Here is an 18,346-nt window from a genome sequence, read left to right as displayed (position 1 = left end):
TTAAAGCAATTTCAAGGGTCCGGTTTAGTCTTTTATTAACTGCAGCGTTTGTTCTGCTTTAGTGTGAATGGGCTCTAAAAGTAGCTGTAAAACCTAACCACCAAGGCCTCGAGTCCAGTTATAGAGATGAGGGGTCATCACTGGTTTCCATCAATAGTAGATGTAAACCTAACCGCTAATGCCCCGTACACACGGTCGGATTTTCAGATGGGAGCTTTCTGTTGGAAAATCCGACCGTGTGTAGGCTCCATTGGACGTTTTCCATCGGAATTTCCATCACACACAATTTGAGAGCTGATTGTCAAATTTTCCAACACCAAAATCCGTTCTTGTAAATTCTGATCGTGTGTACACAATTCTGCGTGCGCAATAAATTACGAGATGGAAACGCTCGGTCTGGTAAAACTAGCTTTTGTAATGGAGATAGCACATTTGTCACGCTGCAATTTTTAAAATATTTTAACGCAGCGCATTCTCTTCTTTATAATGCTATAATAATTAAGTTGTTTCGTTGCTCATATTCACACTGAGTTCTGACAAACTGATTTCTTTATTATTTATCGTTATCTCCTGAATCATATTTATTTTTTTCCTCAGATCTCCATGATAATGTTTCTATTTTTTTTGTTTTTATATATATATTATTATTTTTTTTTTTTTTTTAATATCAAGATCTCCATAATATTTTTTTCTCATTTTGTGTGTCAAGTTACCACAACACCATTATCTTGTATTTTTTAATCTCAAGGAGATCGGCGTAGATGTTCCTTGTTATTTTGACATTGTATTTTGGAAATGTACCCGCCTACTCACAAACTGTCCTTTCTTTTTTTTTTTTTTTTTTTTTATGTTACACAAAGGGTTTTTATTAAAGAGAAAATAATAATAATACAGTGCATACATGTTATATTGATTTCATACATAGAGATGAAAAGAACGTTACATTGCGTATCTCAAATACTGTATACAAGAAGCAGGTATACTTTGCCTGAAGGGCCAGGTCTATGATTGCGTATATTGTAAATAAAAGGAAGTTATATTCAGAGGTACATATCCCAATGATTATTGCAAGCGTCTATGGTTACACTACACTATCCACAGGTATCAGACCCCTGTAGCCACCAGTCCCAGCTCTTATTGTGTGTGTGTGTGTGTGTGTGTGTGTGTGTGTGTGTGTGTGTGTGTGTGTGTGTGTGTGTGTGTGTATATATATATATATACTTTTTTTTTGTACGGTAAAGTATTATTCACTTCGAGCTTTCAGTCTACCACCATAGGCAAGTATGTCATTAAAAAAAAAATAGCCATTTATTATGGGTCATAACCAAAATAAAGAGGAAGGCACTGCTGGAGAAACTGGTGAAATTTGCAAAGCCTTTGTACCCCAGGGCACATATCAGTTATTATACAGTCGAAATTGGTGGCCTGAGGAGTCCATACAATAGTGAGCACAATCCGGTCCAGGACTACAAGAGATCAGGAACAGCAGCAGATGACATATATGGCCCCAGACTGTGGTCCTACAACAGCCTGCATCTTTTGTCAGACCAGACTGAACCCAGGCCATCACTCTCTGGTCTGTCTTATACACTTCCTTTCAGGCTGTGGCTCTGGTGTTGTATTTGTGGCGGGAGATGGAGCAGGAGGAAGACCATGGTTGAACTCACAAACGTGGCTTTGGTTTGTGAGTTCACCCCTCCACCCCTTATTTAGGGCTTGTAAGATCAGATACCCACATAAGCGGCGTTGGCTGCCCTCCATTTCCTGCATTTTGCAGGCTGCCATGTAGGCATATTCCTCTTGATTATTGGAGGGGTTCTGAGGGCCGCAGTAGCCTTTCCAAAATAGGCCAATTGCAGCCTCCTCCAGGTTACTCCTCTTCCTGGGACTTTTTGTTGGAATGCGGAGGGGAGGGACCTGGAATTCGGGCAGGCTACTGGGCCCGGCCACCTCCTGGCTGCCACTTTCCACTGCCTGGCTGAGGCTTTCCTGTGTATGAAAAAGGGACAACGTTTTCATTTTTTTTGTTCAGCAATCACACACAATTTTCAGCTCATGACTGTTGCAAATTGAATGTTGATAAATAGAAACGACTATCATTCTGATCCCAGCATTTTTCATTCTTGTCCCCATCATTTGTGGTCACTACTGTCTATTAATATGTAAAACACTTTGAAATCATAAATTAGTGATCAAAACTAACATTTATTTATCATCATTAATTTGACAACCAGAAATACTTTTAAGAATGCTATACTTTTGGGGCGCTTTGGGAGTGCTGTATACAGCGCTTCCAAAATGCCTCGGCCCCTGCAATGAATAGGCAGCGCTTCCGAAGCTCCTGAAAAGCTCTTGGGAAGCGCTGCAACACAGGAGTTTTTAACCTCTTCTTTGGGGTTAAAAGCGGCCCACTAGCGGCCGAAAAGTTTTATATCTGCTATTGATGGACACCAGTGATGACACCTTATCGCTATAGCTGGGCAAGAGGCCATAGTGGTTAGGTTTACATCTACTGCCAATGAACACCAGTGATGACCCCTCTTCTTTATACCTGGACAAGAGGCCTTAGACTCCTTTCACACTGAGGCAGTTTTCAGGCACTATTTCTAGCACTAAAACACCTGAAAACTGCCTCAGTGTGAAAGAGGTCCTTTTGTCCAGGTATAGAGAAGAAGGGTCATCACTGGTGTTCATCAACAGTAAGGCCCCTTTCACACATGCGGATGGTATGTCCGTATTTCATCCATCCGTTTGCGGATGAAATACGGACATACATTCATCCCTATGGGATAGCGGGTGTCTGCGGATGAGCATCCGCAGACACCCGCTATTGTCCGCCTCCGCAACTGTCCGATTCTGCAGACGGAGGAAAATCCTATTTTTCTGTCCGTCTGCAGATCGGATGAACACGGACAGACGGTCCGTGCTCATCCGATCCCCATAGAGGAGAGCGGAGAGCTGACAGGGCGGTCCCTGCACAGTGTGCGGAGACCGCCCTGTCCGCGGCCGGCTCAGCGGGGACAACGGAGCGATCCCCGCTGAGCGAGCGGATCATTACTGATCCGCCCCGTGTGAAAGAGGCCTTAATGTAAACTTAACCACTATGGCCTCTTGCCCAGCTATAGCGATAAGGTGTCATCACTGGTGTCCATCAATAGCAGATATAAAACTTTTCAGCCGCTATGGCGTCTTGCCCAGCTCTAGAGATGAGGGGTCATTGCTGGTGTCCAGCAATGGCAGATGTAAGACTAACCACTTAGCCCTTGTACACAAGGTCGGAGATTCCGAAAACCAAATCCGTCGGATTTTGTCCGAAACTGTTGCATGCACATGGTCGGGCAAAGTTGACGGAAAATCTGACGTGAGGGCGTTATTTCGTTACGACGGGACTACGTTCACGCTGGTAGCCAATAGCTTTGGTGTAGGAATTTGATCTGAGCATGCGTGGCACTTTGTCCGATCATGTGTAAAGAATTCCGATCGGAGTATGTCCGATTGGAGCATTTTGTCGGAAAATTTTACCAACAAGTTGGAAAACTTGGTCCGTCGGATACTCCGACGGAAACAGTCCGATGTAGACCACACACAGTCATAATATCTGATAAAACGGTCCGATCGGACACATTCTGTTGGAATCTCCAACCGTATGTACAAGGGCTAAGACCTCTTGTCCAGGTATAGAGATGAGGATTCATCATTGGTGTCCATCAATGGTGGATGAAAACCTAACTGCTGAAGGGCCGTACACATGATCCAAAAATTGGAAGTAAAATTATGTCCGATGAACGATCTGCCGATATTCGGATTGTTTCAACAGCCGATCTGATTTTTCGTATCACAAAAGCTGGATGTGCAGACTATAAAATTGTAATTGTATGTGAACACAACATCCAATTTTTGTTTAATTAGTATGGTTTTCGTCCGAAGAAAAACATAAGAGCAAGACTTCCATGCTCAGAAATGAAAGAATAAATACAAAACTATTCAACGCGTTATGTCACTTCTGAAGTTGACTTCTGTCGTACGGGAATTTTTGTATGGTGAGTAACCTCTTTACTTTCAACATGAGACTAGCATGCAACAAAGAATGGACAAACGTTCTTCTGAAAATCTGATTGTGTGCACGAGGCTTTAGGCCTCTAGTCCAGGTATAGAGATGAGGGGGTCATCACTGGTGTCCATTAATAGTGGGTGAGAACCTAACCACCTGTTCTGAGAACAGGTAGGATGTGTGCTGGACTTCTCAGGTAGGTGAAAGATGCAAAAACGTACCTTGAACTGGCTGAGCTGCTCATGTGCAAGAGACCTCAAACCTCATATAAGCTCTAATGTTTTAATGCAATTTCAGGGGTTGGTTTAGTCTTAGCTGCAGCTTGTGTGAGTGGGCAATGTGGTGTGCAAAGGCTGGGTTTGTCCGCATAGGGATGCACAGGTGTGTTCTGTCTTCTGTGCAGACCCATTGATGTCATTTGGGACCCAGCAGCTGCTCAGACACAGATGCCAACCCAATTTGACAGCTGACACGAGAGCACAGCCGAGACTGCAGGCAGTGTGCACTGGGGGCCGCACAGCTGTGAAGTTGGGAGCATTGCTTGTGTCCCAATTGGAATGAGCGGGCTGCCTGTATGGAGCTGCACTGAACATCCATTTATCCAGTGCAGGCAAAACAACGCGCTAATGTAGATGTACACGTAAAGGATAAGTTCACCTTTTGTAACATGTTACAAAATACCTCCCAACCATCCCAGATTGCCCGTGAAAGTCCTGCCGTTGGAGGTCTGTCTTGCCTCCCGGGCACCTTCATTCCGGGACAATACAATGTCCCGGAATTGCCCCCTTGGCCGATCTGATGCCCCCTAAAAAAATGCTGCCGCATCGCCGCTGTCCCTTACTGCCCGCTGAACTTCTGGCCAAGACGCGCTTTATTTTTCACCCCCAGACGCTGTCTGGCTCACTGCCCAAGCAACCGGTTGCTAGGCACGGCCCACCTGGCCTCTAGCAACCAGTAAGGTCACAATGAGGAGGAGAGTGGAGCCCCAGCATTCAGACCGACCCGGAGGAGGGTTCCTCCTCCTCACACCTAAGCTCTGACTGTGGATCTACCCTGAAGGCTGTTCCTGCCCCTGGAGGAAAGGTAGGAGAAATGCTCCCTGCAGTGCCCTGAGGACACTCATGGTCACTCTGCTCCCTCCCATATGCTGCCCCCTTCCAGTCATGCTGTACAGTCCCCCCCTATTGCCCTCCACTACCCCCTCCCATTATACTGCCATCCCTCCCATTTACATTATACTGTCCTCCACTGCCCCCTCTCCCATCATACTACCCTCCGCTACCACCTCTTCTCATCATACTGCCCTACACTGCTCCCCCTCCCATTATACTACCCTCCGCTATCACCCGCTCCCATCATACTGCTCGCCTCCCATTATACTGCCCTCCATTGCCACCCCTTCCATGTACATTATACTGCCCTCCACTACCCCCCCTCCCATTATACTACACTCCACTGCCACCCCTCCCATCATACTGCACTCCACTAACCCACTCTTCCATTATACTGCCCTCCACTGCCACCCCTCCCATCATACTGCCACCCACCCATCATACTGCTCTCAGGGCCGGTGCTACCACTAGACAAACTAGGCAGCCGCCTAGAGCGCACTGCTGCCTAGGGCACCCGGCCACTGGCCTTCCTACTCTCTTCTCTCTGCAACAAGCAACTAAGTCTCAGCATCAGCAGGCAGCCGCTGCTCCGTTCTCATATAGTGTCAGAGGCACAGTGGCGGCAGAGGACTGTCCCAACTCCCGAATGAATGGAAGCAAGCAAACATTAATTGATGGGCGCTGGTAGGCTGCATTTGATGGGTGCTGGTAGGCTGCATTTGATGGGCACCTCATTAAAAAGGTGGGGTATAAATGTGCAGGGCAGAGTCAGGAGTGGAATCAAGGGGGGCGGCAAAATGAGGTTTCGCCTAGGGTGCCAAAAATCCTTGCACCAGCCCTGACTGCCCTTCACTAACATCCCTCCCATCACACTGCCCTCCACTACCACCCCACATCATACTGCCCTCCACTGCCCCCCTCCCATCATACTGCCCTCCACTACCACCCCCATCATACTGCCCCTCTTCCCATCATACTGACCTCCACTACCACCCTTCCCATTATGCTGCCCTCCACTACTCCCCCTCCCATTATGCTGCCTTCCACTGCCACCCCTTCCATTTACATTATACTGCCCTCCACTACCCCCCCTCCCATTATACTACCCTCCACTGCCACCCCTCCCATCATACTGCCCTCAACTACCCCACTCTTCCATTATACAGCCCTCCACTGCCACCCCTCCCATCTTACTGCCCTTCACTACCATCCCTCCCATCATACTGCCCTCTACTGCCCCCCTCCCATCATACTGCCCTCAGGGCCGGTTCTACCACTAGACAAACTAGGCAGCCCCCTAGAGCGCACTGCTGCCTAGGGCACCTGGCCACTGGTGTTCCTACTCTCTTCTCTCTGCAACAAGCAACTAAGTCTCAGCATCAGCAGGCAGCCGCTGCTCTGTTCACATATAGTGTCAGAGGCACAGTGGCGGCAGAGCACTGTCCCGACTCCCGAATAAATGGAAGCAAGCAAACATTAATTGATGGGCGCTGGTAGGCTGCATTTAATGGGCGCTGGTGAGGTTGCGTTGATGGGTACTGATATGCTGCATTTGATGGGCACTTCGTTAAAAAGGTGGGGTATACATGTGCAGGGCAAAGGGGGCAGAGTCAGGAGTGGAGCCAAGGAGGTTTCGCCTAGGGTGACAAAAAGCCTTGCACCAGCCCTGACTGCCCTTCACTACCATCCCTCCCATCACACTGCCCTCCACTACGACCCCCCATCATACTGCCCCCCCTCCCATCACACTGCCATCCACTACCACCCCCCATTAATGCTGCCCTCCACTACCACCCCCCCATCATACTGCCCTCCACTACCACCCCTCACATCATACTGTCCTCCACTACCAACCTTCCCATCAGACTGCCCTCCACTACCACCCCTCCCATCATACTGCCCTCCACTACCACCCCTCCCATCTTACTGCCCTCAACTGCCTCCCCTCCCATCTTACTTCCCTCCACTGCCTCCCCTCCCATTATACTGCCCTCCACTCCCTCCCCTCCCATCATACTGCTTTCAACCCCATCATTCTGCCCTCCACTGCCACCCCTCCCACCATACTGCCCTCCACTGCCACCCCCTCCCATCAAAAACTGTAAAAAAAAAAAAAAAAATTATAAAAAATTGAATTGTAAAATATAATGGTAAAAAAATAAATAAATCACAAAAACTACTGATCCCGTCCACTGCCCTACTGACCACGTCCACTGCTCTACTGACAATATCCACTACCCTACTGACCACATCCACTGCTCTACTGACAATATCCACTACCCTACTGACCATGTCCACTGCCCTACTGACCATGTCCACTGCCCTACTGACCATGTCCACTGCTCTTCTGACCATATCCATTGCTCTACTGACACCGTCCACTGCTCTACTGACTGACACCATTCACAGTCCACACTGTCAGAACTACCAGCAAAAGTTGTACTTGCGACTGGGCTCTGGCCTTCTGCCACCATGGCGGGGCCCAAGACTGCAGGACTGCACAACATGTGTAAGGGATTGGCTGTGGGACCATAAAGGGTGGTGGGAAGGGCTCTGGGCTCGGAGGGAATGGCCCAGGCTGGAGGTCGGGGGGCCTTTCATGGTTTCTTACACCAGGGCCCTGAAGGTTCTAATTACGCCTCTGCTGCACCCTGTTTATAGCTCATCCCAGTACCCTGCATATAGCTCATCTCAGAACCCTGCACCCTGTATATAGCTCATCCCAGAACCCTGCACCCTGTATATAGCTCATCTCAGAACCCTGCACCCTGTATATAGCTCATCCCAGAACCCTGCACCCTGTATATAGCTCATCCCAGTACCCTGCACCCTGTATATAGCTCATCCCAGAACAATGCACCCTGTATATAGCTCATCCCAGTACCCTGCACCCTGTATATAGCTCATCTCAGAACCCTGCACTCTGTACATAGACCATCCCAGAACCCTGCACTCTGTACGTAATGCACTCCACACACTGCATGCTTTTATCCCTTTTTAAAAATGAATGTGCTGGGGTTTGTATGTATCCATGAGACTCTTGCGTGTGAAACAATAATAAAAGCATATTTTATAGGTACAAGGAAGCCCGAGTTTTGTTTAATGACGCCCCTTAGGCTCCTCCCACTGTCAGAAGTTTGACCATACATTTGCCACGCTCGCTATGCAAGGTTACTTCCTTCCTGAAGTGTCCCTCATTCTGAAAATTCTGAGTGCAAGGATACTGCTCTAGTCTTCCAACCCACAGTGAAGATATCCACCTTAATTAGACTTCACAGGTGCTGGCTCTGCTCCTAGTGAAGGAGAAAAAGAAGTTCCTGGATGGCCGCACTTCAAAAAGGCATCTTTATTTAGTCTAATAAAATCCAAAATACAGTGACATCATCAAAACATGGCAAACAGAATAAATAACTAACGCGTTTCACACCTCAAACGGCACTTAAAGAGGGAGTCCGCCGGGAGTCCACGTTTTTTTTTTTTTTTTTTTAAAGCCAGCAGCTACAAATACTGCAGCTGCTGACTTTTAAAATAGTGACACTTACCTGTCCAGCGCACTCGCGATGTCGGCACCCGAAGCCGATCTCTCGATCGTCTCTTGGCTGCTGCCGCCGCCATCTTGGGTATGGGAATCAGGAAGTGGAGCCTTTCGGCTTCATTTCCCGGTTCCCTACTGCGCATGCGCGAGTCGCGCTGCGCAATAAGGATGGACCCGCTGCCTCTGGGATCTGTGTGTTTCCCAGCAGGCAACGGGGGACTTTTGGAAAGGGGCGTAATCTACGCCCCTTTCCGCAGAGAGCTATCCCGGAAGTGGGTGCAGATACCTGTACTGTACAGGTACCTGCACCTCCCTCCCCCCTGAAAGGTGCCAATTGTGGCGCCGGAGGGGGGGGGGGATTCCAATGAGCGGAAGGTCCACTTTAGGGTGGACCTCCGCTTTAATCATAGCTAACCGAAAGAGCGTGTACCTAAATATATATAGGAATACATTTGGCTGATCTAAAAAGTGGACAGCCAAAGATGTTAAAGGTAATCAAGAGAGGTAAACGTCGCTAAAAAGCTTCACCTGGCAAAAATGAAACACGCCTGAGTCAGAAATTGGCTGATAGAGCTATCCATCAGCTATCCATCAGCCAAGCTCAGTGTGGATAGCTCTATCTGACAATTTCTGACTCTGAGGCGTGTTTCATTTTTGCCAGGTGAAGCTTTTTAGAAACGTTTAGCTCTCTTGATTACCTTTAACATCTTTGAATGGCTGTCCACTTTTTAGATCAGCCAAATGTATTCCTATATATATATTTAGGTACACACTCTCTTTCTTCAGCTATGATTAAGCGCCGTATGAGGCGTGAAACGCGTTGGCCATTTATCCTGTTTGCCATGTTTTGATGATGTGACTGTATTTTGAATTGTATTTCGACCATCAACATTTTGTTTTAATTTTTATTTAAGGTTTTGTTCACACCTGAGCGATCCGGATCACGGACGGAATTGCCGCCATTCCAAATCGTGGCACGCTTGTGTAATGCCATTACGTCTTTATGGCACTCCAATCGCAACACGCGCCGCTGTCACTCAAAAAACCTCCTCCTTTTTGACCGACAAGAGTTTTTCGATTTGCCGCGATTGCAGTGCGATTGGGGTACCATTAAGAAGTATTGGCATCGCACAAGCGTCCCATGATTGGAAATTGTGGGCAAAATGATGGCGAGATTTGTAAGTACCATAGTTTATCGCCATTCCACGAGTGTGCGCAATTTTAAAGCGTGACATGTTAAGTTTCTATGTATTCGGTGTAACACCATCTTTCACATTATAAAAAAAATCAGGCTAACTTTTCAATTTTGTATTTTTTTTTATTTATTAACCACTTGCTTACTGGGCACTTAAACCTCCTTCCTGCCCAGACCAATTTTCAGCTTTCAGCGCTGTCACTCTTTGAATGACAATTGCGTGGTCATGCTACAGTTCACCCAAATTCAATTTTTATTATTTTTTCACACAAATAGAGCTTTCTTTTGGTGGTATTTAATTGCTGCTGGGTTTTTTTATTTATTTTTTTGCTAAATAAAACAATAAGGGACCGAAATTATGAAAAAACTAAAAACTGTTTCATAGTTTGTTATAAAATTTTGAAAACAGGTAATTTTTTTCCTTCACAGATCTGTGCTGATGAGGCTGACCTGATGAGCACTGATAGGCTGCACTGATGGACACTGATAGGAGGCACTGATAAGGCAGCACTAATGAGCACTGATAGGTGGCATTGATGAGGCAGCACTGAGAGGTGGCATTGATGGTGGGCACTAATGGGTGGCACTGAAGGGCATTGATAGGTGGCACTGATAGGCAGCATTGATCTGTGGCACTGATTATTAGACAATAAAGGGCATTGATTGGCAGCACCGGTGGGCACTGGTAGGTGGCATTGTGGGCACTGGTGGGTGACACTGTGGGTACTGGTAGGTGGTACTGGTAAGTGGTACTGGTAAGTGGCACAGTGGGCACTGGTAGGTGACATTGGTGGGCACAGCCGCGGCTTTCTGTGAGAGGGTCCGAAGTCCCTCTGACAGAAGGCGGTGAACAGCTTTTTTTCCCCTCACGCTGACAGCGCGAGGAAAAAAAAATACCGATTATCAAGCTTCCGTTTACATCACGTGATCAGCCGCCATTGGCTGACAGCTGATCACGTGGTAAGGGGCCAGGATCGACCCCTTACTCAGATCTGTGATCAGCCTCGGACCTCGGCTGATCACAGAGCGCGGCGCGCACTTACTCAAGGGGAAGTCCAGGGACGCCCTCCCCTCCCGGCAATTAAGGCCCGCGCTGCAGCCGTCTTTCGACTATAGTGCGGGCGCCAAGTAGTTAAAGTGTATTTTTTCACAAAAATTTGTGTTTGAAAGACTGCTGCGCAAATACCGTGTGACATAAAATATTGCAGCAATCGCCATTTTATTCTCTAGGGGTCTCTGCTAAAAATATTTACCGTTTGGGGGTTCTAAGTTATTTTCTAGCAAAAATAAAAAGATTTTTACTTGTAAGAAAAAAACATCAGAAAAAGGCCTGGTCAGCAAGTGGTTAAGTACACTCATGTGAACGAGGCCTGACTCTTATCCTCGCTGTGATTCCCGGGACTCAGACATTGCGGGACAAGTAGCTAAAAATCGTGTCTATCCCTGCAAATCCGGGACAGTGGTCACGTAATAAGTGACCATTTAAGCACACAGTACACAGCCAGGCTCCATGTTGTCACCATCCTGAGGAAAGTCATGCAGCCATTCCTGGGGGGCATATAGAAAATACAGGACAAAAGTTGAAAACAAATGATAAATATTTTATTATAACTATAACCGTGGCTTGGGCCTGGTACAGAGATCAATGCTCATGCTGATGAATGTGTATTGTGAGGTGATAGGAGGCCGGCCCTCACCTCACATTTCCCGCCCTAGCGGAGTGACGTCATCACTGACCGGCCATGGATGGGTTCCCGTGTCCTCCTCACCCCACAGAGGGTCTCCCGGGCCCCTCACACACCACACCGGGTGTCTCCACCCGCCCTTCCCTCCTAAGCATCGCGCAGCCCGTATCCCGCTCTCCACACAACAGGCCCGGGTTTTCGGGAACGCCACGCCCGATTGCGGGTGTCTGCGGTACTCTAAGAAGCCCTCGGGCGGGTTTCCCGGGTTCCCCGTACGCTGCACAGAGCACCTGCAGGGCCCCGAGCCCCATATCGGCTGTGTTTGTGACTCCACAGCCCGCAGGGGATGTCTGGTATACTCCGCCCCGTACTGCACGTTCTTCACACACTAGACCGGGTGTACCCGGGACGCCACACCCCAGAGCGGGTGTACTGTGCCGCAGGTGGGCGGTGCCGGAGAGTTCAGGCTCTTCCTGCTACTCTGGCCGGGAAACTCCTCCTCTATCCGGGCCACTGAGGACCCCATCGCCTCTAGTGACCCCCAGAGGATCTGGAGCCCATAGCTCCGCCACGGGGCCCCACAGAACACCCACCACAGGGGCCAGCAACAGCGGAGAGCAGACCAGAGGTGAGAAACAAGTGATCTTATATACAGATGTGGGGTCACTGTGATGTCATCAATAGAGATGAGGGGTCAGCATGATGTGATCAATAGAGATGAGGGGTCAGCATGATGTCATCAATAGAGCTGAGGGGTCACTATGATGTCATCAATAGATTTGGAGGTCACCATGATGTGATCAATAGAGATGAGGGGTCACAATGATGTCCTCAATAGAGATGAGGGGTCAGCATGATGTCATCAATAGAGATGAGGGGTCAGCGTGATGTCATCAATAGAGATGAGGGGTCAGCGTGATGTCATCAATAGAGATGAGGGGTCAGCGTGATGTCCTCAATAGAGATGAGGGGTCAGCATGGTGTGATCAATAGAGTTGAGGGGTTAGCGTGATGTCATCATTAGAATGAGGGGTCATCAATAGAGATGGGGGGTCAGCATGATGTGATCAATAGAGATGAGGGGTCACCGTGATGTCATCAATAGGGATGAGGGGTCACAATGATGTCCTCAATAGAGATGAGGGGTCAGCGTGGTGTGGTCAGTAGAGATGAGGGGGTCAGCGTGATGTCATCATTAGAATGAGGGGTCACCATGATGTCATCAATATAGATGAGGGGTCACCATGATGTCCTCAATAGAGATGAGAGGTCACCATGATGTCTTCTTTAGAAATGAAGGGTCAGCAATGATGTCATCAATAGAGATGAGAGGTCACCATGATGTCTTCTTTAGAAATGAAGGGTCAGCAATGATGTCATCAATAGAGATAAGGGGTCGGCATGATGTCCTCTATAGAGATGAGTAAGTCACCATTATGCCTTCTATAGAGATGACAGGGTCACCATTATGAATTCTATAGAGATGAGGGGGTCGCCATGATGACATCTATAGAGATGAGGGGGTCACCATGATGACATCTATAGAGATGAGGGGGTCACCATGATGACATCTATAGAAATGTAGGGTCACCATGATGTCATCAATATAGATGAGGGGTCACCATGCTGTCCATTAGAGAAATGTGGGGTCACCAGGATGTCTTCTATAGAGATGTGGGGTCACCGTGTTGACCTCTGTAGAGAAGAGAGGTCTCAAGGATGTAATCTATAGAGATGTGGGGTCACCATGATGTCACCAATAGAAATGTGGGATCACAGTGATGTCATCTATAGAGAGGTGGGGGTCACACTGATGTCATCTATAGAGATGTGGGGTCAGCATGGATGTCTTTCATAGAGAAGTGGGGTCACTATGATGTCTTCTGTATAGATATGGGGTCACCATGATGTCTTCTGTACAGATGTGGAGTCACCATGATGTCCTCTATAGAGATGAAGGGTCACCGTGATGGCATCTTTAGAGATGTGGGGTCACTGTGATATCTTCTATAGAAATGTGGGGTTACCATGATGTCCACCTTAAAGATGGGGGCCACCAGGATGTCTTTTTATAGAAATGAGTGGCCATCACTGGTGTCAAGTTGTACAGATGAGAGGTCATCAAAGTTGCACAGCTATATAAATATGGGGTCACCAAGATTTCCAGCAGCTATAGACATGAGAGGTCATCACTAGTGTTCAGTTATAGAGATGTGGGGTTATCACTGGTGTTTAGCTGTTGAGATGATAAGACATCATTGATGTCCAGCTATAGGGATGTGGGATCACCATGGTGTCCAGTTATAGAGAAAAGGGGTCACCATGGTGTCCAGCTATAGAAATGTGAGGTCACCATGGTGTCCAGCTATAGAAATGTGGGGTCACCATGGTGTCCAGCTATAGAAATGTGGGGTCATCATGGTGTCCAGCTATAGAAATGTGGGGTCTCCATGGTGTCCAGCTATAGAAATGTGGGGTCACCGTGGTGTCCAGCTATAGAAATGTGGGGTCATCATGGTGTCCAGCTATAGAAATGTGGGGTCATCATGGTGTCCAGCTATAGAAATGTGGGGTCATCACGGTGTCCAGCTATAGAAATGTGGGGTCATCACGGTGTCCAGCTATAGAAATGTGGGGTCATCACGGTGTCCAGCTATAGAAATGTGGGGTCATCACGGTGTCCAGCTATAGAAATGTGGGGTCTCCATGGTGTCCAGCTATAGAAATGTGGGGTCACCGTGGTGTCCAGCTATAGAAATGTGGGGTCATCATGGTGTCCAGCTATAGAAATGTGGGGTCATCGTGGTGTCCAGCTATAGAAATGTGGGGTAATCGTGGTGTCCAGCTATAGAAATGTGGGGTCACCATGGTGTCCAGCTATAGAAATGTGGGGGTCACCATGGTGTCCAGCTATAGAAATGTGGGGTCACCATGGTATCTAGCTATAGAAATGTGGGGTCACCATGGTATCTAGCTATAGAAATGTGGGGTCACCGTGGTGTCCAGCTATAGAAATGTGGGGTCACCGTGGTGTCCAGCTATAGAAATGTGGGGTCATCATGGTGTCCAGCTATAGAAATGTGGGGTCATCATGGTGTCCAGCTATAGAAATGTGGGGTCATCATGGTGTCCAGCTATAGAAATGTGGTGTCATCACGGTGTCCAGCTATAGAAATGTGGGGTCACCATGGTGTCCAGCTATAGAAATGTGGTGTCCAGCTATAGAAATGTGGGGTCTCCATGTTGTCCAGCTATAGAAATGTGGGGTCTCCATGGTGTCCAGCTATAGAAATGTGGGGTCATCGTGGTGTCCAGCTATAGAAATGTAGGGTCACCGTGGTGTCTAGCTATAGAAATGTGGGGTCATCGTGGTGTCCAGCTATAGAAATGTAGGGTCACCGTGGTGTCTAGCTATAGAAATGTGGGGTCATCATGGTGTCCAGCTATAGAAATGTGGGGTCATCATGGTGTCCAGCTATAGAAATGTGGGGTCACCGTGGTGTCCAGCTATAGAAATGTGGGGTCATCATGGTGTCCAGCTATAGAAATGTGGGGTCACTGTGGTGTCCAGCTATAGAAATGTGGGGTCATCATGGTGTCCAGCTATAGAAATGTGGGGTCATCATGGTGTCCAGCTATAGAAATGTGGGGTCACCGTGGTGTCCAGCTATAGAAATGTGGGGTCTCCATGGTGTCCAGCTATAGAAATGTGGGGTCTCCATGGTGTCCAGCTATAGAAATGTGGGATCATCATGGTGTCCAGCTATAGAAATGTGGGGTCATCATGGTGTCCAGCTATAGAAATGTAGGGTCACCGTGGTGTCCAGCTATAGAAATGTAGGGTCACCGTGGTGTCCAGCTATAGAAATGTGGGGTCACCATGGTGTCCAGCTATAGAAATGTGGGGTCATCATGGTGTCCAGCTATAGAAATGTGGGGTCATCATGGTGTCCAGCTATAGAAATGTGGGGTCATCATGGTGTCCAGCTATAGAAATGTGGGGTCATCGTGGTGTCCAGCTATAGAAATGTAGGGTCACCGTGGTGTCCAGCTATAGAAATGTAGGGTCACCGTGGTGTCCAGCTATAGAAATGTGGGGTCACCGTGGTGTCCAGCTATAGAAATGTGGGGTCACCGTGGTGTCCAGCTATAGAAATGTGGGGTCTCCATGGTGTCCAGCTATAGAAATGTGGGGTCTCCATGGTGTCCAGCTATAGAAATGTGGGGTCACCGTGGTGTCCAGCTATAGAAATGTGGGGTCATCATGGTGTCCAGCTATAGAAATGTAGGGTCACCGTGGTGTCCAGCTATAGAAATGTGGGGTCATCGTGGTGTCCAGCTATAGAAATGTGGGGTCATCGTGGTGTCCAGCTATAGAAATGTAGGGTCACCGTGGTGTCCAGCTATAGAAACGTGGGGTCATCATGGTGTCCAGCTATAGAAATGTGGGGTCACCATGGTGTCCAGCTATAGAAATGTGGGGTCATCAACTCATCATGGTATCTAGCTATAGAAATGTGGGGTCACGGTGGTGTCCAGCTATAGAAATGTGGGGTCATCATGGTATCTAGCTATAGAAATGTGGGGTCACCATAGTGTCCAGCTATAGAAATGTGGGGTCATCGTGGTGTCCAGCTATAGAAATGTAGGGTCACCGTGGTGTCCAGCTATAGAAATGTGGGGTCATCATGGTGTCCAGCTATAGAAATGTGGGGTCACCATGGTATCTAGCTATAGAAATGTGGGGTCACCATAGTGTCCAGCTATAGAAATGTGGGGTCATCATGGTGTCCAGCTATAGAAATGTAGGGTCACCGTGGTGTCCAGCTATAGAAATGTGGGGTCTCCATGGTGTCCAGCTATAGAAATGTGGGGTCTCCATGGTGTCCAGCTATAGAAATGTGGGGTCACCGTGGTGTCCAGCTATAGAAATGAGGGGTCATCATGGTGTCCAGCTATAGAAATGTGGGGTCACCATGGTGTCCAGCTATAGAAATGTGGGGTCATCATGGTGTCCAGCTATAGAAATGTGGGGTCACCATGGTATCTAGCTATAGAAATGTGGGGTCACCATGGTGCCCAGCTATAGAAATGTGGGGTCACCGAGGGTGTCCATCTATAGAAATGTGGGGTCACTGTGGTGTCCAGCTATAGAAATGTAGGGTCATCGTGGTGTCCAGCTATAGAAATGTGGGGTCATCATGGTGTCCAGCTATAGACATGTGGGGTCACCATGGTGTCCTGCTATAGAAATGTGGGGTCATCATGGTGTCCAGCTATAGAAATGTGGGGTCACCGTGGTGTCCAGCTATAGAAATGTAGGGTCACCGTGGTGTCCAGCTATAGAAATGTAGGGTCACCGTGGTGTCTAGCTATAGAAATGTGGGGTCATCATGGTGTCCAGCTATAGAAATGTGGGGTCACCGTGGTGTCCAGCTATAGAAATGTGGGGTCATCGTGGTGTCCAGCTATAGAAATGTAGGGTCACCGTGGTGTCTAGCTATAGAAATGTGGGGTCATCATGGTGTCCAGCTATAGAAATGTGGGGTCACCGTGGTGTCCAGCTATAGAAATGTAGGGTCACCGTGGTGTCCAGCTATAGAAATGTGGGGTCATCATGGTGTCCAGCTATAGAAATGTGGTGTCATCACGGTGTCCAGCTATAGAAATGTGGGGTCTCCATGGTGTCCAGCTATAGAAATGTGGGGTCTCCATGGTGTCCAGCTATAGAAATGTGGGGTCACCGTGGTGTCCAGCTATAGAAATGTGGGGTCATCATGGTATCTAGCTATAGAAATGTGGGGTCATCATGGTGTCCAGCTATAGAAATGTGGGGTCTCCATGGTGTCCAGCTATAGAAATGTGGGGTCACCGTGGTGTCCAGCTATAGAAATGTGGGGTCATCGTGGTGTCCAGCTATAGAAATGTAGGGTCACCGTGGTGTCTAGCTATAGAAATGTGGGGTCATCATGGTGTCCAGCTATAGAAATGTGGGGTCATCATGGTGTCCAGCTATAGAAATGTGGGGTCATCATGGTGTCCAGCTATAGAAATGTAGGGTCACCGTGGTGTCCAGCTATAGAAATGTAGGGTCACCGTGGTGTCCAGCTATAGAAATGTAGGGTCACCGTGGTGTCTAGCTATAGAAATGTGGGGTCATCATGGTGTCCAGCTATAGAAATGTGGGGTCATCATGGTGTCCAGCTATAGAAATGTGGGGTCACCGTGGTGTCCAGCTATAGAAATGTAGGGTCACCGTGGTGTCCAGCTATAGAAATGTGGGGTCATCATGGTGTCCAGCTATAGAAATGTGGGGTCATCATGGTGTCCAGCTATAGAAATGTAGGGTCACCGTGGTGTCCAGCTATAGAAATGTGGGGTCATCATGGTATCTAGCTATAGAAATGTGGGGTCACCATAGTGTCCAGCTATAGAAATGTGGGGTCACCGTGGTGTCCAGCTATAGAAATGTGGGGTCATCATGGTATCTAGCTATAGAAATGTGGGGTCACCATGGTATCTAGCTATAGAAATGTGGGGTCACCATGGTGTCCAGCTATAGAAATGTGGGGTCATCGTGGTGTCCAGCTATAGAAATGTGGGGTCATCGTGGTGTCCAGCTATAGAAATGTGGGGTCATCATGGTGTCCAGCTATAGAAATGTGGGGTCACCATGGTATCTAGCTATAGAAATGTGGGGTCACCATGGTGCCCAGCTATAGAAATGTGGGGTCACCGTGGTGTCCAGATATAGAAATGTGGGGTCAT

At 48.0% G+C, this 18,346-nt stretch overlaps 1 protein-coding gene across 1 annotated transcript in view; it reads left to right on the top strand.

Moving 5' to 3' along the window:
- Nucleotides 1-12,982: 12,982 nt before the first annotated feature.
- Nucleotides 12,983-18,346, top strand: part of MSH4 (mutS homolog 4) — an 86,776-nt gene continuing 81,412 nt past the window's right edge. Inside the window, exon 1 of the mRNA XM_077451096.1 lies at nucleotides 12,983-13,001. Within this exon, the coding sequence (XP_077307222.1) occupies nucleotides 12,983-13,001 (19 nt within the window). The remainder of the gene's footprint in view (nucleotides 13,002-18,346) is intronic.

The sequence above is a fragment of the Lithobates pipiens genome, unplaced genomic scaffold, assembly GCF_037356315.1.
Source record: "Lithobates pipiens isolate NorthernLeopardFrog02 unplaced genomic scaffold, aLitPip1_a1.2 Scaffold_23, whole genome shotgun sequence".
Classification (NCBI taxonomy): Eukaryota; Metazoa; Chordata; class Amphibia; order Anura; family Ranidae; genus Lithobates; species Lithobates pipiens.
Note: the sequence above shows the minus strand (reverse complement) of the source record. Positions and strands in the feature narration are given on the sequence as shown.